Source organism: Ptiloglossa arizonensis, chromosome 4 (genome assembly GCF_051014685.1).
Source record: "Ptiloglossa arizonensis isolate GNS036 chromosome 4, iyPtiAriz1_principal, whole genome shotgun sequence".
Classification (NCBI taxonomy): Eukaryota; Metazoa; Arthropoda; class Insecta; order Hymenoptera; family Colletidae; genus Ptiloglossa; species Ptiloglossa arizonensis.
The window spans coordinates 26,335,986-26,359,475 of NC_135051.1; the positions used below are offsets into that span (position 1 = coordinate 26,335,986).

The window sequence follows — 23,490 nt, forward strand, 5'->3', positions numbered from 1 at the left end:
GCGCGCCGTCTCGTAAACCGACGAACCACGAAACTCGGTCTACCGGCACACACCATTTCTTTCGCATGGTCCCGTGTATTTATAAAATTCCGGTACTCGGCTAGACCACGATCGCGCCTCGACATACTACTTATCGCGTATAAATTAGGTGCATACGAAACAACGCTGTATCGTCGTTTTACAAGCAAAAATAACCGACTGTAAAATGCACTAAGAAACAAACAAAAAAAAAGCCACGCTGAATTCACAAAAGACCCGAACGCGATATTAATCGGTCGAGTCGCATTCACACGGTAGCATTTACAAGACACGTACACTTAAGTAACCCGAGATTATCTGTGTAACCGTAGAAAAGTGCACGCGTAATTAAATTGTATTCTTACATGAATTCTACGTGCTCCATGGAAACAAAGGAATGTCGTATACGCCGGGCTTTGCATCCTTGAAAAAATTAATTTAAAATATGTGCGCGGAATCCGAATAAAGATTAACGAATCAAGTTTCATTTAACAAGGCAACGGCTACGTTTACTTTGAGTCATCCTGTACACGTTCCTCGGTACTACATGGTGTATCGGTGAACGATTCAAGGTCGAAGAAAATATAACCATACCGGAAGCTTCGTGCATTTTCTGTAAATACAGTAGGGCTATTTGTATTCTTCCAGGTTGGCGGGGCAGGGGGAGGAGAGAGGATGTACTGGTGTCAAATTGAAAATTGACACCGGAGAACGACGGATAACGCGAGATACAACCGTGAGCGTGCTTTCGACGCAAAATCCAGCCGAAATGAAATTTGACCATCGGTTGCTCCTCGTGCGCCATGGTCTCGCCGATGCTGCAAAGTTACGTAACGTCGAAAAGACGCGCATGCGAGTGCTATGCAATCGTTGAGGCGTTGCTCTATTAACGACGCTCGGTGGCGTTCAGCAACGCGGCACTTAAGGCAGAATCGGGACCACGTCATACGGTTTAACAAGTTTCAAAAGACTATCCGCTCTGTACGCGTTTTCAATCGACGAAATTACCCCGCCGCAACGACGTAGCGTCCTGCAATCCTTATCAGATGCAACAGCCGGCTAGCGGGCTGTTGCGTTAGAAAATTTTACCTGCGTCACGGTGTACATTCGCGCGTATACGCGTTAGGGATAAAAATCGTAACTTCTGAACACGTCAATTTTCGAGCCAAGTCTTTTCATACTTTTTCGAAGGGAATGCAATTACGCGGTTATTGACACCGTAGGAAATACAGTTCTCTTTTAAAAAGATTATGGTAATTTTCGTTATTTATCGAATAAAATGTACACCAGTGTAATTTATTATTAATTAAATTATATCTTTTGTATGATAAATTCGTATATTAGTTTCACGGAGGTGTTTGAAAAATTATAGCGATCTGAAATAAAAACTAAACCGTCCAAACGTCGCGAATAAATTGCTGCATCCGGATTTTATCCATCATCTTTTGTACGAATAAAATGTTGATCGCCTCTGCTTTCAGACAGACACGCTCGAGCACACCTCGTCTGAAAGAAAGGAAGTCAACCGTGGCTTCCTCGTGAAAGGAACCAACTGATTAGCCGACTCATTTTTTACAATAGAGAAAAATTAGATTGCAGCCGTCCGAAACACCTTTCTTTATAATATACAGGGTGGTATTTCTCCGAAAAGGGAACACTTGATACGTAACAGACTGTTCGAGGAAAACTGTTCGAGTCGTAATTGTAAGTGGAGGAATTGCTAATTGTAAGTAATTATTTTTTACAATTGTTTTCTTCATTTGCCATAAGTTATCGAACTTAAAGGTATCTTATCGCGCGCGACGAAGAATTAAAAGGAGACCGTAATCGTTGTACCATGGTTACTTAAAAAACTTTTCTATATACTATTCTATATATAAAGTTATTAAAAAACTTTTCTATATACTATTCTATATATAAAGTTATTAAAAAACTTTTCTATGTACTATTCTATATATAAAGTTATTAAAAAATCTTTCTATATACTATTCTATATATAAAGTTATTAAAAAACTTTTCTATGTACTATTCTATGTATAAAGTTATTAAAAAACTTTTCTATGTACTATTCTATGTATAAAGCTGTTAAAAAACTTTTCTATATTTTTTAGTATCTTTAAGTGTTCCGATTCCACTGGACCAGGGGCGTACAAGTTTTACGAGCCATTCTGAAATGGACGGACCAATTTCGTTCGTTTTGAGGAACCCACCATAACACGGAATCCTTATCCTTCGTAAGTTCCCCACCGCTTTTAGAAAACATCTCGGACAATTACCGAACGTCGCGAAGACCTTGACCGCGACATCAGGAAAATGTCTTTCCATTCCTTTCGAAAAAATAACGTAAATAAATAGCACCGGAAGAAACCATCGCTCATCGTAATTTGTAAACCAGCGTAATATGTAAAAAAAATGAATTATCTGCAGTTTTACCGAGAAAGTGAGATAACAAACATTGAAGCAGTTATTCTTTAATCTTGTACTCACCACACTACATCATCAGATGCCTCATGTTTCTGTTTTATTGGCTACGAGGGCGATCACGAGACACATGACGTTTAATTTCAACTAAAGATGAATCATTAATTACCGTTTGCATTTGAAAGTAACGGGTTCGGTTTGGTTCCACTATTGTGGAAATATAGAATTATTGGAGTCGTTTATAAAAAATATACAACAATCCTGTTTAAGTATTTACTAATATAGAAACGTACTCGGAAAGGAATTCATTCGCCGACAGAGACCCATCCGCGATGTGTTAATGAATGAAACGACACGTGATGTTATTAGTCAATCGGACTTTACGCAGACTGTCACAAGCTCGTGACCGTGTACGTGAAGAAATGTGTTCCAAACTATGGCGTGTATTCGTGCCATTATAGTGCAATAAAATTAATAGGTCTTCCATGGCGATAGAGTTAACCGAGCGCAACCGATACGACCCGTATCGTCCTCTTTTATTAATTGATTTTCATATAGGGTTTCGCGGTAGAGATGTCAGTCGACACCTCCGCGGCCGGTTCGTAAATCCAACTGTTCGCAGAAAAATATGAAATGATTAAAATGTTCGTTCGTGTACCCGCAACACACCAGGGTGTTATATAGTAACAACAACAACTTGTTACTTGTGTACAAAAATATGAAATTCAATATCGCGTAAAAATAAGAAACCAATACACAGGTATTTCGTTTCTCGATAAACCGAATTATAAGTTTGTATTTTTTTTTTCTTTTTTTTTTTTATAGAGAACATTATGCACGAACTATATCGTCCTCTTCTTAATCGACGTTGTAACTTGATGATCAACTTCTCGGTCGAAATTTGACACCTTTCCTCTTGTTCTTTGATAACGGCGGTTTGTTAGTTTAACGAACGCATCGTCTTCGGAGGCTCCAGCATTTCGAATTTATCCCTTGAAATTCAAAGAGAAACAATTTATCGTTCCACTATCGATTCCAGAGTTTGAAATTACAATTTACCGTTATACTTTTGATAGTTTGTACCTTCCAGAGTTTGAAATTACAATTTACCGTTCTACTTTTCATGGTTTTTACCTTCCAGAGTTTGAGATTGTGCAGGGGTTGGGCCGTTTACAAAACTAATCGCTGTATCGATTCAGAAAGGGCGCAACGGTGGACACCCTGAACCAACAACCCCCTAACAATACGTTACACAGCCGTCTACGTGTTTTTAAGGCTTCTTTCAAATGCACAAATCCCCCCGATATTTTTCAATTTTTACATACGCCCAGTACGTTTCACAAGCGATAATACGGGAAAGAAAGGTTACATAAACATGGGTCCGTGTAATCTGTGCGATGTAAAGCTAATAATTCAATGTTTCCGGTCGATAGATATTACACCACGGATACGTCGATTTGTGTGCAGCTTCGAAGTCCCGTTTCGACTTTGGCGGTGTCGAAACACCGACAGAAGCATCTTCCCGTCTCCTATTCCAGAGATAGAGAGATAAAGAAAAAAAAAGGTATCCAAACCCTGACGCGAGGATCGTGCGAAACAAAAGAAGCGCGAAGAATCGAGATCGTGAAAAAATGTAACGTCGCGCTCCACCTACTCCCAATGATACATCGCAACGCGAAAAATAAACGCGTTCACTTTCGCCAGAGACAATCGTTATTTCCCGAAACGAATTGTTCCAGTTACCTCTCGCGGTTACTTTCGTTCCGTTAACGTACAATTACGACGCGGAGATCATACTGGATCCTTTCGTTGAAGTTTGCAACGAGAAAATACGAACGTAAGTTAATTTATCGTTCGAACGTAATTTATTTTATCGATCGACAAACGAATCCAACCCGACCGATATTTTCCTCTCGCGAATACGTATCGAGAATATTATTTTAAATATTACAGTAACAATAATTAAATATTATTTTGAATGTTATAATAGTAATAATTAAATATTTTAAATATATGAAATAGCGAGAAATAGTATTTTAAATGTACAAAATACCGGGAAATAGTATTTTAAATATATCAAATTCTGGGAAATAATATTTTAAATATACAGAATACCGAGAAATGGTATTTTAAATATACAGAATACCGAGAAATAGTATTTTAAGTATACAAAATACTGGGAAATAGTATTTTAAATATATAAAATACCGAGAAATAGTATTTTAAATATATAAAATTCTGGGAAATAGTATTTTAAATATATAAAATACCGAGAAAAAGTATTTTAAATATATAAAATACCGAGAAATAGTATTTGAAATATTATTCAATAAACGACCTATAGTACACGGGGTAGGAAGGACGAGGCGTCCCCGGTTCGTTCTAAAAGTAGTCACGTGATCGTGATTAATCGTCGGAGGACCCCGTTCGGAGGATGCCGCGGCGGCGAACGAGGGAGGCAGACCGATTTGCGGGTGACGAGCGATTTCGCGGTTGGGTGTATTCCTTCTACGGTGAAAAAGACGGAAACCGGGGGCAATCATTATCAGAACGTATCGAACAAGTGTTCCTGGTGGTGGAACAGTGCCGCAAAACACGGTGGGGACCAGCTGGTGCATAGGGATTGATATTGATTCGAAGCACGCGGAGCCGGTGTTGCCGGGCAGTCACGGGCCAGGCTCACGTCGAACAGGAGGCCAGGCTCAAATGCCTCTCGAGTGCGATGAAATCGAGGATCGCGGCGTGCTGGAGAAGATCCCTTGCATCGACGGCAGGATCAAGAATCGTCTGCAGTTCACGGCGGCGCCGATCACTTCGTGCGGTGTGTGTGCCCCGAGAGCGTTAATCTTCTTTTGTTTTTAAATTCGTTTCTTGCGCCGTCTAGCCGTCTCGTGCCGGCTTCGTACGGACTTCGAGCCGCGAGGGGATCAAAGTTCTACGCTACACGTGCTGTCTGTCGGCGTGCCGCTCTCACTCGGTGCCAGGACGAAGTCGAAATAGTTTTCTGTTTCTTTTTGCCGAGAATCTTCCTTTCTGTGATCTTCCAACGGGGAAACGATCCTGCTAACGATCCACGATCGTTCGAAATTTTATACACGAGTTGTGTCCTCGGTGTGCTCACGTTTGTGAGTTACTCGTGTGTACTCGTGTATGTACTCGTGTTTGTCATATTCCAGTAGTCGTATATCATTGAGAAGCCGACTTTCGAGCGTGGTTCGTTTCTTCCGGAACGTTCCGTGCACAAGAATGTTTACTTCTGTACGTTGTTTCGTACACGTGGCTCTGTTGACAAATTTTGTTCGTCGGTAATTTCGCGCAAGGTTTTACACGTTACTCTCGTTACACTTTCATTCTTAAGGTAAATTTCTGAGAAAATTTTTCTGCCTGAACAGATATATTTTAAAAATATATAATGTAACTTGAGTTACGAACGAATTAAATTTCGAGTCAGTTCTTTTCCAATATATTGGAAAGAAAACGATTGGAAACTAGAGTCGAGATACAGTGCTGAAAATTAATTAATGTTTATATTTAAGAGGATATTCCTGTTCCAGGAACCTCTGTGTTCTTAAATGCTCGACGTCTTGTATTTTCTCTTGGTATGTGGTTTGTCTTTCGACTGTGGTAGAAGGCAGATCCCTTTTCGGTATAATAGCGAATATTCCGAGAATACAGGATCAGTAGCCGGGTGGTCCGATGTTATGTAATCAGAGATCCTCTTCGAGATTTCAGAGGATCCGAAGTTTCACAACATAGCGAGTTCTCTTGGAAACAAGCTTCGTCGCGTTTCTGCTGGTTTCTGGATAGTGCGACTTGTGTTTCGTCGGTTACAAAGTATTATAAAAGTATGATCTACCGTTGAAGTTGGTACGATGTCTAATGTTTGTACAGTTACATCGACTGCTTTTCCGCAACTTTTACGACGTGAAGTTACGACGCGCAAAAAACGACCTCTTGTTTTTCCTTTGGAGAAAAACATTTTATACGACGTATATACGACAGGTGGACGCTGTGCAACTCGGACTAGTTGTTTTTGATTGTTTATCGCTGAGCCCATTGTTCCTTAATGCCTCGTTCTTCTCCATCTGCAAACAAACTTCTCTTACAAACGTAATTCCAAATACTTCGTGAACTATTACAATACATTCCGGATAGTTGGAGTTTTTTTATTCGCAAAATTGTGTTGCAAAAATTGCTCGTTTCTTTGAAAAAAAAGAAGGAACAAAAATGTTCTTCTGATCTTCTCTACGTTCTCTTTATAAAAGAATTATTGTCACTATGTTGCAGACCCCTCGAAGCCATATAACTTTTGTAAGTAAAGCTTCGTTGTGTTTCTACTAGTTTCTAGCGAGGACAGCTTATACATTGTTGGATGTAAAGTAGAAGCCTGATGAAATAAATTCCGTGGTCTATTGGTTTAATCCGTGTTTCGAAAAACGATGGAGGAGTAATGCTCCGTCCTATGAGAATCCTCGAGAGTGGAAGTCGTTAACCATCGTGCTTCGATGGGAGAGAAATAAACGGACGTTCGGTTAAGGTACTGGTCGACCGATTCTTCAGGGACTGTTTAAATGGATAGTCAGCAAAGGGTGGAGGGAGGGAAAGGGTAATGCACGGACCGAATTGATTTCGGTCATAGAATAAGGTTTTGACTAGGAGACTGGTCAGTGACGGGTCAGACGTGCTATCGTGCAGGCAGATCGTGTGCTTATGCTACCGTGGATTCAGACCAGATCGAAGAAGGGATCGACGTATAGATTGATCGTGTCACAGTCCTCGACGACTTGAACCAAGCTCCCTCTAGATCTTCGTGAACAACGACACGGTGTGCGGTGTATTCGCTACTCTCAATTCAGGTGGATCTTGTTATCTTCTCAAATCTTACGAATTTTCGACCACGTTTCTATCGTATCAAGGAAACGTGAACGAGGCTACCATTAAATATTTCTCTCTACTGGGATCGAGTATACGACGTTTAGGGCATCGTCGAAATCTTTCCCGATTCAAATTTCTAAGGAAGTAACGACGTGTGCGTAGAAGTACAGTGCGTATCAATCGTTATGTAGCGTTGATAAGAAATGCTGGATTACAGTATCGATCTGATAATAGTTTTACAGAACAGTATACGTGAGACGTTAACATTGACTCGTGAGTTACGTCTTGGTTCAATTTGCATCGAGCAACCAGTATTCGTTCCTTCCTTTTGCGTTTCACTTGTGAGTAATCGATCAACGATATATCCATTAGCGATTACTCGCTGACTTCGCATTACGCAATAAAAAAATCCCCGCGGGCCGCGGAAAAGTGGAAAGTAAAGATTCACGTTTCCGGGAGTGTCGATAGACGAAAGATGATTCATATATGTCAAGTCGATATAATACCTAAATGATACACGCGGTAGAAAAAAATGATTCTATTGTTCTCTGTGATCGTTATCCATCGGACGAGCCTCGCGAATTAGGATTTATCGATGCATTCCGGGTGACGATCGAATCGCAGAGTATTCGAAGAATGAGCGATTAAAATTGAAAGTTCTGTGCTTCTACACCATTGTCGGCTTCCCTGCTTGTTTTTTAAATTGAAGGTAATTATCCGGTGAACAGTTTTTTCCATAAACGAGGGGACAGTGCCGCTACCTGTGCCCGCGCGACCAAATCGGTAATGACGGGAGATTGTAATAAATTAACGGGTAATTGGTATTGGCCGATTGACCGCGCTGTCGCGACCTCTACGCTCGTATCTACACGCGGTGCGTGAGCCCACAGCGCTGTCCGTGCGAACCTCAGCGCCCCGGGCCAACAGGGTTAATTAGTTCAAACTAGCCTCCATCTGCGCCGGTGTCTAGAGAATGCGATTAAGGATTTTACACGGCCGTTCCACCTCGATCGTTTCAATCGTTCTCCGTGCATGTGACGCGAGCCGTTCCTCCTCTCGTTTTCGTTTCAACCGCTACAACCTACAAATATTACCCATGTTTAACCGCGTGTCGATACATTTGAATGAGAAAACATCGAACGTTATTAAATATCGAGTCACGTTGATGAACGATCGAAATGAATCTATGCAACGATTGTATCGCCTGACAATTACGTGAAGAACTTTTTCTTCGAAGAAATAAAACGATTCGAGTGCAATCGTGCTTCTGCCTGCGTTTCGTAGGTTACGAGAACTGTAGTTAACCGAAGTGCGTAACATTCACTTCCTGCGAAGAAAACGATTTTAGAATTGTAACATTTACCTATGCGTGTTCTCGATACCTATGCGTACCTATGCGATTTCGACATCAGTATCTTATCGCAAATTCGATAAAGTTTAATGTAAACCTAAACCACCGCAGCTGTACTCAAGCAGATGAAAGAGTTCAGAACGTTTTTCACATTTTCATTAATAGTTTTCCATCGCTGGGACACACGTTACGGTAGTTATTACGAACTTGGAAGTGTTGATGCTTCGTTCTACGAACGTACCCGATGTTATCGATCGATGGAATTTGTAATAGTTTGTCGAATTTTTCCGTTCATTCATCAGCCGACAGCGAACGAGCAAAGATTGAAAGAGCGCTATTCTCCGCGCTTGAAACAAAATCGTTTGAATGGAATCAATATGGCTGCGTCCACGGTAGTGAAATAATTACACCGTAGAGGTTAGGTTTCTGCTTCTAGGGTGACGGTATTATTTCACTTATCCGGCTTCTGGCGAACTTTCTCAGATAGGAGATGGTGTTAACGTCATACAGGAGTCTGTCGATCCTAAAACGATTCCTCTTTCTTCTCATACAATGTGGGTCATGTAAGTGATACTGTAAGAAGGTTATTTTTCCAAACTCACAATTTGAACGATTACCTTGTGTGTTTCCTCTAATATCACGCCTGTCATCGAACTGAATAATCATCGTAGCACCAAGATCGTTATTATCTGAATTCGAAAAATCTTATTTCGTAAGGAATTGCATGCCAATCGATCGAAACAGTTATGTGATCTTCGTCAATTTTGAATCGTCCAAAAATGTTGAGCGGGAAGCTCGCCGGAAATGGTGAAGCACGCATGTGTACTAGAATGCAGCGTCACTGGTAAATTTAAATCTCCATAATTACCTGTTTAATTATGCCTAATTAAAATAGTAGATGCGGTTGGCATAGTATTATATAGGATTATCGTCTGAAGAAAAATACTCCGATAATCAGTTTTGCTATGTTTCAAGATTCTCCGTAGTTTGCGTATGCTAGTACCTTGTGAGGTTCTACTTTAAAAGTTCTCGTACGCGTTACGGTACTATCGCTACCAAACACAATACTTTTACAAGTATCGAGTAATGTTAACAATAACTATCCTATAATTTCAGGTCGTCGAGCAATGGTAAACAAATTTTGGTGTCAGGAGGTAGCAAGGAAGTGGTTTTACAAGAAGGACGAACCACCGCATGCACGACACTTTTCCGAGCCGAAATGTCAGAAACACGTAGCCACCTGGTATCTGCTTTACCGTTGGTTAATCTTCACGGCCTGGGCCTCTATCATCGTGTGTTCAATCTTCGAGTTCGGTAGCTACAAACCCATGGCCGCGTACGATAAATGGCCAATTTACTTGACTAACTGGGACTTAGTGTTGGGCCTGTCTCAAGCCCTACTTGGTGGACTTCTCGCATCGAGAAGATGGAAACTGCAAAAAGTATCAGACTTCAATCCATCTATATTAACGTTAGGATTAACAGAGAGGGCTTATTGGTTCCTTTACGTAGTAACTATGAATATCGCGCTCGGCGTTACGGTCTCCTATTGGTGCAGTATTTACGATCCTAAAATACATCATTTAGATCCTCTAAATATCATGCTGCATGTGTGCAACAGTATACTAATGATTATTGATTTTTGCGTTACAAACATTCCATTTAGATTAAAGAACTTTTGGTGGTGTTTAACTATAGTGTTCGGTTATACAATTTTCTCGCTAATATATTTTTTTGCCGGCGGTTTAGATAAGAATGGCTACCATTATATCTATAAGATTCTCGATTGGAAAAAGCCGGTACAAGCTACATTAGTTTGTCTTGGCGAGGCTGTTTTTATAACTGTGTTGTATTCTGTAGTATGTCTTCTCGAACAAATCAAACATCGAGTTTATGTTAAGATCGGTATAAAATCGATCATCGAAACGCAAAATTCTGTTACGGAAAAACGTGCCGATATCGTTTGAGAATTAACGACAGTAGGCTATTTTCTAAGACAATCTACAGTTCGAAAGCAATTTATTTGTACATTTTATTACTCTTTCTATTGCTTTAAACTGTAGTTCCAAATATTAATACAGTATTTTACATTAACAATTATGATTAGTATCTAGTCGAGGGAAGAGAAGGTGGTTCCCGGTTTTATGCTCATTTAACGAAATTTATCGTATAAAAAATAGCGATGTAAATTCATGATAGGAATTGTAATTTGATTCTTATGGATGTTCGCGTATGATTCTTGCCTTTTGATTATGTGTATTAAAATATACGTATATAAAGTAATAAGGCGCGCTTAAACGAATTTTTGATTATGCGCATGCGTACCCGGATGATACTATTCGTTCGTAATTTAAATATTATAAATCATTCCTCAAGCTATCTTATAAAAAATGTTCTTCGTAATAAAGTTTGTGAGGGAGATCAATGTTTACAAATGTCTGTTTTTGTATGTTACACAAATCAAAAGAAATCTGTAAAAAAAAGTAACTCCCTCACCTTCGTGAAATTATTGAACAATCAAATTTAGGAAACACATAAATATGAAAAGGCACATAGTTAAAGATTTGTCAAAGACAAAAATAATATAAAGAGAATGTTTATGAGGTATGTTTGTGTATATGCTTATAAATGTGAAAGCATTTAATTTCAGTGCATTATGTTTTATCATTGTATTTGATGTCAATGTTATAAACAAATTCTAAAATTATTTTTTTTAAATATTAAATCAGCAAATCCTTGCAACTACGAATAATAGTTTAATATTTTTATTAAGTCCTGAAACTATTAAACTATGCAATTCTAAGTGAAAATTGATACGGCATAAATGTGTAGGAATTGAAGCTATTTATAAAAAGTATATTAAATTTTTATTATATGTATTAGTTACTGTATATATACATACATATATGTATATATGTATGTATATATACATAAAAGGTTTCAGGAGTGTTATATATAATAGAAGAACAATGGACAAACTTTCTGGAAAAATAGCAACGATTTATTAATAAAATAACGATTTGAAGCAATTATGGACTGCAGTATGAATGAATGTAAGGCTAAAATGAGCCTTTGATCACAGACCATATTAAAACTTAACCTACATTAAAAAATAACAATGATCAATTTTCGCCCACATCCAAGTACACTCATTTACTATTCAAGCCCCCGCAAATTTATAGTACTTTCAGAAGGTACTGAATCAAGTAACAGTACCTGATACTCTGTTCCTACTACATCATCTTGATAATACATAGAAGGTAATTCCTCTGTGAGCAATAAACCTTCCTCTAAATCACTTGCACCTAACACAACATCGGATGCTCCAACAAGAGAATCTAACACAGCACCATTTGCCTTTAACTTCCACACATCAGAAAATGTTAAATCAGTCCTTGCTGATCCTTGATCTTTTCTCACATGTTGATCAGATATTTGCCGATGCATCATAACATGTGGAGAAGATTCTGAAGTTTTTAATATATTAGTAAGAGGCGGTGGTTCCGGTTCAGGTAGAGAACGATCTATTCCCGAAGAAGCACTAAGGATAACAGCATCACACGGTGCTACCATTATCATTTGCTCTGTAGGCTCTGACACTGATGGCGCTGTATATAAAATGTAATCCATGTTACAAACTGGATTCCCAGACACTCTTTTCGATGATTTATCACAATCTTCAACAGGAGTGCCATGCACTTTTAACATATGTGCTCTTAATGTGGCTTTTGTAGTATAAGAACGTGTACAGGTTTCTACTGGACAGTGATACAAAGTTTTAGGTTTATCTTGTGGAGGCACTGCATTGCCTTTAGTTTGATTTTCATTATTATTTCTGAGATTTGTATCAGTCAATTCCGGTTTGTCTGCTGTTGATGTGTCTAAGCAAGTTGTATTTATATTCAGATCTATTGACTTTCTCTTTGATTTCACAACCGGATTTACCCTGGAACAATGTGTATCCTTTACTTTACTACGTTTCTGTCCATTCATAATGTCACGCGAATTTGTTTCTACATCTTCCTTAACTTGATGTTTTTTAATATGAACATATAAACTGCTTTTCGCAGAAAACTTTGCTTTACATATAAAACACTGAAAGTATCTGCCTTCCTTATGTGTTAATCTATGCTCTTTGAGATGCTCTGATCTCATAAATGCTTTTCCACAGGAAGGAACGTCGCACACAAATTTACGTTCATTGGTGTGCTTTTTCTGGTGCCTTTTTAATTTGCTAGACGACGAGAACGCCCACTGGCAACCTTGAAATGTACAAAGATAAGGCTTGCAGCCAGTATGCGAACGTATGTGTGCTTTCAGCCTACACGGTTTATCAAATACTTTCCCGCAGCCTGGCCACGAACACTTTACATCTATTTCCTTATAACTATGACATCGTTGATGCGATGTCAAAGCATTGCTACTATAGTACCTCTTTCCACATCCTTCATGTTTACAAACATATGGAGCATGACTTTGGTCATGAGACTTCATATGCAGTTCCAGGGCTCTCTTTGTTTGGAACTTTTCTTGGCAGTCTGGCACTTGACACACTATTCTATTAGGGCGATTATGTAATTTTTCGTGGCTCCATAAATTATAAATTGTAGTAAATCGACGGTTACAACCCTCTACCTCGCAAACGTAGTCTTTACGTTTTAAATGTGTCTCTTTGTGCCGTTTAAGCTTAAATTCTGAATAAAAAGCCCAAGCACATCCTTCGAAATCACACTGAAATAAAGAAACGGACAAATGAATGATAAGGTTGCACGTAATTTGTAAGGTTATTTAAAAATTTACAAAAGTATATCAAATTTATTTACCTTAAACGGTCTCACACCATAGTGAGCTAATAAATGGCCTTTCAAAGCATAAAGCTTGCTGAACTGTCTACTGCAATCTTCGCGCGGACAGTTCCATACTTTTCCATATTCGGTAATTGATATTGGTTGTAAGTTATCATCCGTAATGCCCAATTCTTCTAAAGCATTGGATATTACCATTTCATGATTATTAGTATTTTCTGTATTTTGTTCTATCGTGTTGTTCCATGCTGTTGAAGTATCTATTTTTGGTAATTTTGGAAAGTTTCCTGTAGCTTCTATGAGTTCCGAAGTCTTTCCCTGATAAATCTGTTCCTCTGTACCAGTGTTTATAACGATTTGGGTCATATTTGAGATTTTATCGGTCGATATTGCTACAACTGCCATCACACCATCTTCCGTGTCTATAAAATCTTCACCGGATATTTTAATCTCGTTCTTTAATTTCTTCTCTACGGTTGTCGATATTTTCCTACGTCTTTTAATAATTCGTGGCTCCAACTTCACCTTAGCTTTAGTTTTTAACTGTTCAATTATAATATTCTCAGAATTACCTTCGACCAACCTGGTGTTTGGCAAATGATGTATCACATTTTCTGAACCGAGATTCTGCATATACAGATTCGTAACGTTCACCGCTGAGCCGTTATCCTTTCGAGACTGAGTGTCACTCACTTTGTTTACATTTTGTAAAACGTCAACGACGATCTGTGTAGATTTATTATGAGACACTTGATCTTCCACGATCATAGTCTTTCTTATCAAAGAGGTTTGTTCCGGTACCGCGCACATTTCTTCGACGACCCTATTAGGAACACTTAACGCGGGTTGAGCGCTAGTCGACGGCAAGATTTCACCGGCGACCATCATGTCGTCTGGAGATAACGCTAACGGATCCAAATGATCCAATTGGAACTCCGGCAGTATGAATCCATCCTTCTCGCAGGCATCGAGCAGCTTCTCGTTTTGCAACTCTTGAAGCAACGGATCATAACCTAGGTTAAGTTTCTTATCGGACAGATCGATGTCGATCGACAAGCCATCAGGGTCCTTTTCCAGAAAAACGTGCTGGAGTTCCGCGCCCAGGTATCGGTCGACGCCCTCCTCGACCCCGGACTTGATCGCGTCCAGGTCCATGCTCGACACCGATTCCGTACGCGTTTTTAACCATTTCTCGATATCAGCTACTGTCTCGACGTCCGGGGTTTTACCGATCGTGCCAACATTCGACTCGTTCGCGGCACCGGTCACCTCTTGGCTACACTCTATCCAGACTGTCTCGGGGTACTGTACTCTTGTCCCGTCGTCGTTGCTCCCCGCTTTCTGTTTTCCTTTTTTATTTGCTTCCTCTCTTTTGTCCTCGTCCGGCGAAGCGGGCAGCAGACTCGATTCAGAATAACCTATCACGGATCCACCCACAACGCCGACCTCACCGTGCGTCCAACCGCGAACCGAACACAAACCGCGTCGATTACGAAAGATTCGCGGGATTTGTTTTGACTTGCAAGCGGAGGGAGTTCCTTTACGAGACATTTGACTGCCCCGTAGCCAGCTCTGTAGGGGTCCACACACAGCAACAACGCCGCCATCGAAGGAAACCTTTTGTAGAACATAGGCCGCTTAACATATCGCGAGTCGAGTGAACTTCGCGCGGCCAGATGGCGTCACCTGTCTATCTACAGCGCAACTTTCGAATACGTGTTGCTTCATACAACTATCCGGTATCGGTAATAATCTTTTCATTCGTGTACTTGAATTTTCTAATCTCGATAGATTATTCTTTTTTTCAAGAAACCTTCCTCGTTTACAAGTTTTTATTAATCGTTAAACCAGAATACAATTTATTTCTCCCGTATGCACCAACAATTTCAAATATAATAATTATCTGCACGTTAACCGAACTGTTTAGCTTTTTGTTTACCTCGTTGTATCGTTAACCTATAATTTATACAGTCGTTTCGTCATGGCGGATTAAGTTTCACTTCGTTGATCAATAATCGATATCCTCGTGTCTCTACGCGGGAAAACATCGAGACGTGTTCTTTTGTCGAACGATGATTTTAAGTTGCTCTATTCTCGAATGTCTGTGAATATTTTCCAGTGACGTGTGGTTTTTCCTAATTGGAGATTTCTCGATCTTTTCAGGCTGTTTACCAGGCTTGCCTTGTGTCCTTTGCTCTGAATTGTGTCGCTGACCGAGTGGAGAAATGCGATAACAGTTCTCATCTGATCTGCTTGGTCTTGGAACATTCTGCGATCGAATTCCTTCACGATAATTAAATACTTTCTTTTTCTTCTCCAATGGTCTCATTTCCTCGTACGGAGCTCTGTACTTTGGGATTTGTAACGATTCGTGAAGATTTTCTTTCATTCGTTGGTCAGTCATCTCACCAGGCAGCTTCTATGGAAAAATATATTAAACTATTGGGTTGTTCGGAAAGTCATTTAGTTTTTTTTTGGTGGAAATGAAACACGATTTTTTTAGAGCGTAGAAATATTTTATTGAATTATATAGTCTCCATTTTGGAGAACGAAATCACTTTTCGAACAATCCTATAGTTAAGGTATTCTTTTTAACCTATGGTAATTAACGTTGATAAAATTTTGAAACGAAATATGATACGAATAAAACGTAATTAATTTTAGAACTTCGAAACGTTAAATAAAAAATTTATTGACGCTAACATCTCGTTCGAACCGTGTTTGTTATAACTTGTATGAATCTCGAATGTATGGCTCTTACTAGAGAAGCTACATGAAATATTAACATTGCGGGAAATTATTGGGTTGTTCGGCAAGTCATTTCGTTTTTTTTTGGTGAAAATGAACCTTTTTTTTTCGTTTGAAAATAAACTTTTCTTTGGTGAAAATGAACTTTTCTTTTCGTTTGAAAATAAACTTTTCTTTGGTGAAAATGAACTTTTCTTTTCGTTTGAAAATGAACTTTTCTTTGGTGAAAATAAACTTTTTTTTTCACTTGAATATGAATTTTTCTTTTCATTTGAAAATGAACTTTTCTTTAGCGAAAATGAACTTTTCTTTTCATTTGAAAACGAACCTTTCTATGGTGAAAAAGAACTTTCCTTTTCACTTCTTTTCAACTTTTCTTTTCTTTTCATTTTCACTGAAAATGAACCCTCCATTCCAGAAATGATTTCCCGAATTAACCTAACAATTCGCAGAAATTTGTCAACGTCTCACCGTTTCATAATTCTCGACGATCATCTTGATGAGTATCGCCTTGGGTACCTTGAACCCTGGCGGTGGTTTCGGTTGCGGTTCCAAACAGGAAGCTCTGCACTGTTTCAACTGTTCCGTGTACAAGAACACATCACCGTCGGTTCTTCGATACCGTAGATCCGACAATCTCGGATCCTGAGAGCATTCTTTTCTTCTTTGTCGAACAACCTGACGACAAATGCAAGCATCGAGCCGAGATCTCTTGCGATTTCGACCAAAGATCTTCTCCCACCAGGTGAACTTCTCCTCGATAGGTGTCTCTGTCACGTTCTTGATATTCTCTGCTTTATTTCCCGACCAACCAAACGTCCTTTTCGATTTTTTTAACAAACACTTGGACGAACACTTTCTGCAAAGTTCCACGCGAGTAGTGAACGGTTCTCCAGAGTTCCCATTGCCATACTCGATTGGTTTCCTCCTCGACTTGAACAACCAAAAGAACCTGATCTTTTTCAAGATCGACTGCGCTAATGACAGTTCTCTCAGGAAGTAAGAATCATTTTTCTGGGGAGAATCAGTCGTTCGCGTGACCAATTACATAACCTATCTTTTATTACCAAAGACGCGGGTTTCAGGTGTATACTTCTCGGTTGCGGGGAGTGACGAAGGATGAATTTCGTGTAATTGAACCGGAAATATTGAACGAAGAACGGAAGTACGCCATGACGATGTTACTATCGAGGACGAGAAACCATCCTACGTTGTTAATTGTGCAGTTACATCGGAAATTTTCTTCTTTGAAATGAGATCGAAACAAAGAAGTTTCGATAATCGTGTACCACGATCGTTACAGGTTTCGTGTCATCGTTCTCGATAATTGTGTACCACGTGGTAGTTTCTGGTTAAATTGTCGTGGGACAAAATCTATTATCCTGTGTACTTATTTCTAGCTGAATCGTTTTATTTTCACGGAGTGTTAACAACAGTGATGAAATACACGACAAAGTTGTTATCCAGGACGAGAAATTATCCTACTTCGTTAGTTGTGCAGTTACATTGGAAATTTTCTTCTTCGAAATGAGATCGAAACAAAGAAGTTTCGATAATTGTTACCACGATCGTTACAGGTTTCGTGTCATCGTTCTCGATAATTGTGTACCACGTGGCAGTTGCTGGTTAAATCGTCGTGGAAAAAATCTACTATCCTGTGTACTTATTTAACCGACGCCTCCAGAAAATTCTTTAAGTTGTAAAATTCATCTAAAATGCAACATTTATATATACTTCGCATACACGCGTTTACACTCTACAAGAAAGTAATATTTAAATTCAAATTTGAATTACATCACCACGAAGTTTTCCCGGATTGAAAATAGTACACTGTATTAGGATCCTGAACCAAGGATCTCCTCTCGAGTCCAAAGGGTTAGCAACAATGACGAAATACAAGTCGAGAACTCAGGGGCACTCGGTGTTGATCATCTAGCGATCCAACGTTCCATAATCGAGTTACCAATGTTAACGTTAACCCGTCAGAGTTCCACCATCGAACGAAACACTCGTATTAAGAACCTCGTTGAAGTATTCGATGGTGGATGGGACGAATCTGATGACGAGATCGCGTCATCGTTGACTGCACCGGGCACAGAGGGATTTGCTCGAGTTGCCACTAATGCCGATTCGTAGTCCTTTGATCGTCGACCGTTTCCGGTGCCTGTGCAAACCACCCCACGGTAACCCTAGCGAACCGAGTCTGTTAATTCCGAGAGAACACCGGAATTACTGATACTGGCTCTGCAAACGAGACGAGAGGAACCCGGAAACGTCGATGCAGTCAATATTGCGCACATTCACCTGTGGGTGCGCACCTACTCAACGACATGAAATAGGGGGGTTTGGAACGAGGTGGAGGAGAGATAGAGGAAGAGGGAAAAAGAGAGGAGAGATACTAAGGGGAGAAACCGGAGGATCGGAGGAGACGGAATGAGAGATTTCGAAGCGTTTGCGAGCCGGTGCAGATTGATTCGGCTCACCTAAACTGCCACTGTACAGGATCACTCACAGTTGGTATCTTCGTTCGTGCGACTTTGTTGCTTGAAATTAGGAATACGAGGGTGTTGTATGTCACAAATAACGCGATTGTAAATATCACGACGTGGACAGTCGTTCGTAACGTTGGTGGATAGAACTTACAGAAACTTAGAGTAAGCTCTATTGCTCGGTGAGCTTTTTAGGAGGTACTACAGGGAACTGAAGGGATGTCACTTTGGGTTAGGTCTGGGTTAGGTCACTTTGGGTAGGAATGTACGTTTTCTTTGAATCCAGGTGACATCTCCCAGCGTAGTATCTCATTGTCAATAACAGTAATCTAGAACCTTCCCTATTACAGGGAACTGAAGGGATGTCACTTTGGGTTAGGTTACTTTAGGTAGGAATGTACGTTTTCTTTGAACCCAGTGACATCTCCCAGCGTAGTATTTCACTCTAAATAACAGTAATCTAGAAACTGCACAGATGGAAGCTGGATCCTGAAAGCAATCGAGACTCTCGTTTTCGTCAGACAGTCATCCATCCTCCTCGATTTGGATCTTCCAAAGACCTCGAGTATCTCTATTGCGCGGTGTCCTCTCCAGAAGATACTACAGGTAACTAAAAGGATATCACTTGGGTATTAATGTACATTCTCCTTGAACCCAGTGACATCTTCCAGCGTAGTATCTCACTCTTGATAACAGTAATCTAGAAACTGCAGTTCACCGATACAGATGAGAGCTGGATCCTGGAAAGCAATCGAGACCCTTATTTTCATCAGACAGTCATCTATCCTCAATTTGCATTTCCTAAAGACCTCGAGTGTATCTCTATTGCTCGGTGACTTCTCCAGGAGATACTACAGGTAACTAAAAGGATATCACTTGGTTAGAAATGTACATTCTCCTTGAACCCAGTGACATCTCCCAGCGTAGTATCTCACTCTCGATAACAGTAATCTAGAAACTGCAGTTCACCGATACAGATGAGAGCCGGACCCTGGAAAGCAATCGAGACACTTATTTTCGTCAGACAGTCATCCATCCTCCTCGACTTGCGTCTTCCAAAGACCTCGAGCATCCGAACGCTTCGTTCCGAATTGGTCCCGGAGGATCCTTGAACTCTGTCTAGGTCCAGAATTCCGGTAAACCGAGCCACCCCGTCTGAACGAGACTGTACGTACGCGTCTCCTACGCAGCGACATCCCCACGCGCGGCAGCTTGGAATCCCCCCCTATCCGGGGATTTTCCGGCGGCGAGTCGCGGTGAGGAAGGGTGTTTACTCAAGACACGACAATTCATTACGTAATTGAATTGAATGAGGCCTCTCTCCTACGGCTGTTTCCCCACCGGGTATCTCCACGGTGGAGTGTACTCCTCTCGCCCTCGCCACCGGTAGCACGTGTAGAAACGGTGGTTGCATGCGCGCGCTCCCGCTCTCCCGCTCCCGCACCCGCTCCAGCTCCCATCCGAGCGGGTTTGGGGATCCATCCCACGGCCACCACACCCAGCGAGCGTCCACAGAGAGACACGGGCCGCGTTTGCCTCGAAACGCTCGGTGGGGTACTACCGAATTAAACGATTAGTTAAACTGATTTCGAGTTAGGCGAATGAATAAGTAATCGGATTTCTCGTTAAGGTAATCGCATTGCGCCCTGATTGGCTCCGTCTGCCTGCGTTACAGACCGTTCCCCTACCGTTTCGATGCTCGATGTGGTTCCCATCCCCCTCTCTTGTGTTTCCTCCCTCTGTTTCCCATCCAGCCCTCGCTCTGTCCCTCCGTCTGGTTATCTTTGTTTCCCCAATTAATTCACTACCATCTCCCCCGTCCCCGTATCCACACCCCCGCGCCGCCTACCACTCGTTCTTCGTCCACCCCTCTCTCTTGCGGTCTCTTTCGTAGCGTTGCGCGCAAGCGTCGTTCAATCTGGCTCTATCCCGATGTCTCCACCGTGTCTGGATCCGTTTCTAGACGCGATTCGCGTTTTCTTTACCTCGTTCGCCCGTTGCATACCTTCTTAATGCTCTTCGTAACTGTCCGACGATATACGCTACCATTCCTCTTCTTAAGGGGAGCGCCGAGCGACTACCAAGCCGCTGGATGCCTGCACGTGATGCACACGAGCGCATCGACGAGACTCTGGGTTAGGTTACTATCTGGTTATCGGTGAAGGTGCGATTGCACTTTGCAAATGTATCGCCCTCGCCACGAAGAGAGGATTACGGGAGGGTAGAGGTGCTCGGTGTTGAACTTTTTCGGAAAATTAGGTCACGGGAGGGGTAGCTAACGTTCCGGTCGACTCTTTGCTCCGTTCAGATTTTCTTCTTTTTGTCTTCTTCGGAACTTTATTTCTCTCGTTCTTGTACCACTCACCACCACGTGTGATGTTCATATTTCTTTTGCGTACGATTACCAGGTTCTTTCGAACTCTTTCTCTCATCCTTGCCCCACTCACCATTGTATATGGTGTTCATATATACCTTAGTCGAGTTATCAAATCCTGAACTCTTTCATATACCCCTTATTCGAGTTATCAAATCCTGAACTCTTTTATATACCCCTTATTCGAGTTATCAAATCTTGAACTCTTTCATATACTCCTTATTCGAGTTATCAAATCCTGAACTTTTTCGTATACCTCTTCTTCGACTTATCAAATCTTGAACTCTTTTATACACCCCTTATTCGAGTTATCAAATCTTAAACTCTTCCATACACTCCTTATTCGAGTTATCATATCCTGAACTCTTTTATATACCCCGTATTCGAGTTATCAAATTCTGAACTCTTTCATATACACCTTATTCGAGTTATCAAATCCTGAACTCTTTCTCTTGTCCTTGTCCCACTCATCACTATGTATAGTGTTCATATACCCCTTACTTGAGTTATCAGGTCCTGAACTCCTTCTCTTATTCTTGTCCCACTCACAACTATACATGGTGTTCACATTCCCCTTATTCGAGTTATCAGGTTCTTCCCAACTCTTTCGTCCTTAAGTTACTAACCACTATATATATAGTGTTCACATTCCTCTTACTCGAGTTATCAAATCCTGAACTCTTTCTCTCATTCTTGCCCCACTCACCACTATACATAGTGTTCATATTCCCCTTAACTCGAGTTCCTACATTCCTCTGGACCCTTTCTCTCGTCCTTAACCCACTCACCACCGTGTCTAGTGTTCACATTATTCTCACTCCTCCTCTAAAATTCTTCCTCTCATTCTTAACCCACTCACCACCGTATATACTGTTCACATTATTCTCACTCCTCCTCTAAAATTCTTCCTCTCATCCTTAACCCACTCACCACCGTATATACTGTTCACATTATTCTCACTCCTCTAAAATTCTTCCTCTCATCCTTAACCCACTCACCACCGTATATAGTGTTCACATTACTCTCACTCCTCCTCTAGAATTCTTTCTCTCGTCCTTACCTCATTCACAACCATATATACACATCGTGCTTCGCGAAGAATCGTACCAGGACCACCTTTCACCCATTTCTCACAAATAACTCGTTTCTCGTTACCCTCGTCGTCTTCATCTTCTCGCGAGTATCGACGTCCTCTCCCCAATTTCGTTAGTTTTCCATCCGGCCATCGGATTCCCTTGGTCCCCTTTCGTTTACGCGTCTGCATCCCTGATTCCCTCTGTCCGTGTTCAGCGGCCGGCGGCGCGGAAAGCGTGTTTGCCGGAGCAATTACATTCCCGAACGCAATCCCATTTAAATATTGCCGAGTTTGGTAGCGGCAAACACGGGACACGCCGCGTACCAGGGTAGCAATCGGCTCGGGAAACGGACGAAAGGCAGTTACACGGCCATTTCGATGCACAACGCTTTCAGCCGCTGGTGAACCAGCGGCTCGATACTACCCTCTCGCGATCGAGAAAGTTGCTCCGACTTTGCGAACGTCTCGAAAACCTTTTGGCACGAATCCATCTCCACTTGGAGAATCGTCGAGATCGAGAACGACGTGGATACCGATTCGTACTCGTGGTCAGACCTTTATCGATCATTCTACGTACAAGGTGTCTCTTCAATCGTGGTACGATTCCTCGATTTCGAAGAAACGTTTCTCGTCACGTGTATTCTGCTCAGACGAGAAGTTGAGAAGTGTGGTGCTTCACTTTTGGAGGAATTGCGAATCGTGGATTGGAAAACTGGAATTGTGTCCGACAGGATGTTTCGGTCGATCCTCTGCCCGCAATTCCCTCTTTCGTACTACTGTGAGAAGCTGAAAGTTAGCGAGAGTCATCTCTTCGACTCGTGATTCTGTGTATACTGTACCTCGCGAGACGGTACGGGTACCTCGTTTCAACTACTCTTATCGTTGACTCGATCACTTTCTTCGTCGCGCAGTTACTCCGCAAATAGTACTCTACTTGCAAACAGCTACAATTACTAAACCGATCTACGATCACATCCTCGTCTGAGTGATACACTTACTTCCCCATGCGTGCTCCTATAAACGAAAGACCGAAAGCTCGATATTCGAAAGAATCTCGAGACTCTTGAGTTCGAGACTCGTGAGTCTTTCTCAGAGACCTACTGAGGGAAACTTATATTACTTTCCATAACTCGTATCTTCCTAAGACCAAAAGTTCAATCTTGAAAAGAATCTTGAGACACGAGAGTTGTTCTCAGAGACCTACTGAGGGAAACTTACATTAGTTTCCATAACTTGTATCTTCCTAAGACCAAAAGCTCAATCTTGAAAAGAATCTCGAGACTCGTGAGTTGTTCTCAGAGACCTACGTAGGGAAACTTACATTAGTTTCCACA

General features: G+C 41.0%; 2 protein-coding genes across 9 annotated transcripts; one reads left to right on the top strand and one right to left on the bottom strand.

Moving 5' to 3' along the window:
• The first annotated feature begins 11 nt into the window (after positions 1-11).
• LOC143145492 (protein rolling stone) lies at positions 12-11,376 on the top strand. Of its 8 annotated transcripts, XM_076308917.1 has the most exons (4): positions 12-590; positions 667-1,744; positions 2,130-2,252; positions 9,782-11,376. In XM_076308917.1, the coding sequence occupies exon 4, from the start codon at positions 9,793-9,795 to the stop codon at positions 10,630-10,632; it is 840 nt and encodes a 279-aa protein (XP_076165032.1). In that variant the 5' UTR covers positions 12-590; positions 667-1,744; positions 2,130-2,252; positions 9,782-9,792; the 3' UTR covers positions 10,633-11,376. The 8 variants fall into 8 exon arrangements, with proteins under 8 accessions (XP_076165032.1, XP_076165027.1, XP_076165033.1 ...); XM_076308912.1 differs by lacking the exons at positions 12-590; positions 667-1,744; positions 2,130-2,252 and adding an exon at positions 5,124-5,260; XM_076308918.1 differs by lacking the exons at positions 12-590; positions 667-1,744; positions 2,130-2,252 and adding an exon at positions 7,098-7,295.
• Positions 11,377-11,651: 275 nt separating this feature from the next.
• On the bottom strand, positions 11,652-15,083 carry LOC143145450 (uncharacterized). The gene is made up of 2 exons (XM_076308837.1): positions 13,489-15,083; positions 11,652-13,396 (listed from the first exon to the last, which is right to left on the bottom strand). The coding sequence occupies exons 1-2, from the start codon at positions 15,019-15,021 to the stop codon at positions 11,822-11,824; spliced, it is 3,108 nt and encodes a 1,035-aa protein (XP_076164952.1). The 5' UTR covers positions 15,022-15,083; the 3' UTR covers positions 11,652-11,821.
• Between the last annotated feature and the right edge of the window lie 8,407 nt (positions 15,084-23,490).

What these genes read in the sequence shown, in the direction of transcription:
- LOC143145492 (XM_076308912.1), top strand. Translation starts at nt 5,146, where the DNA reads ATGCCTCTCGAGTGCGATGAAATCGAGGATCGCGGCGTGCTGGAGAAG. An exon ending in GGCGCCGATCACTTCGTGCG is followed by an intron (nt 5,261 to 9,781) that starts GTGTGTGTGCCC and finishes CTATAATTTCAG; the next exon opens with GTCGTCGAGCAATGGTAAAC.
- LOC143145450 (XM_076308837.1), bottom strand. Translation starts at nt 15,021, where the DNA reads ATGTCTCGTAAAGGAACTCCCTCCGCTTGCAAGTCAAAACAAATCCCG. An exon ending in ATGGTGTGAGACCGTTTAAG is followed by an intron (nt 13,397 to 13,488) that starts GTAAATAAATTT and finishes TCTTTATTTCAG; the next exon opens with TGTGATTTCGAAGGATGTGC.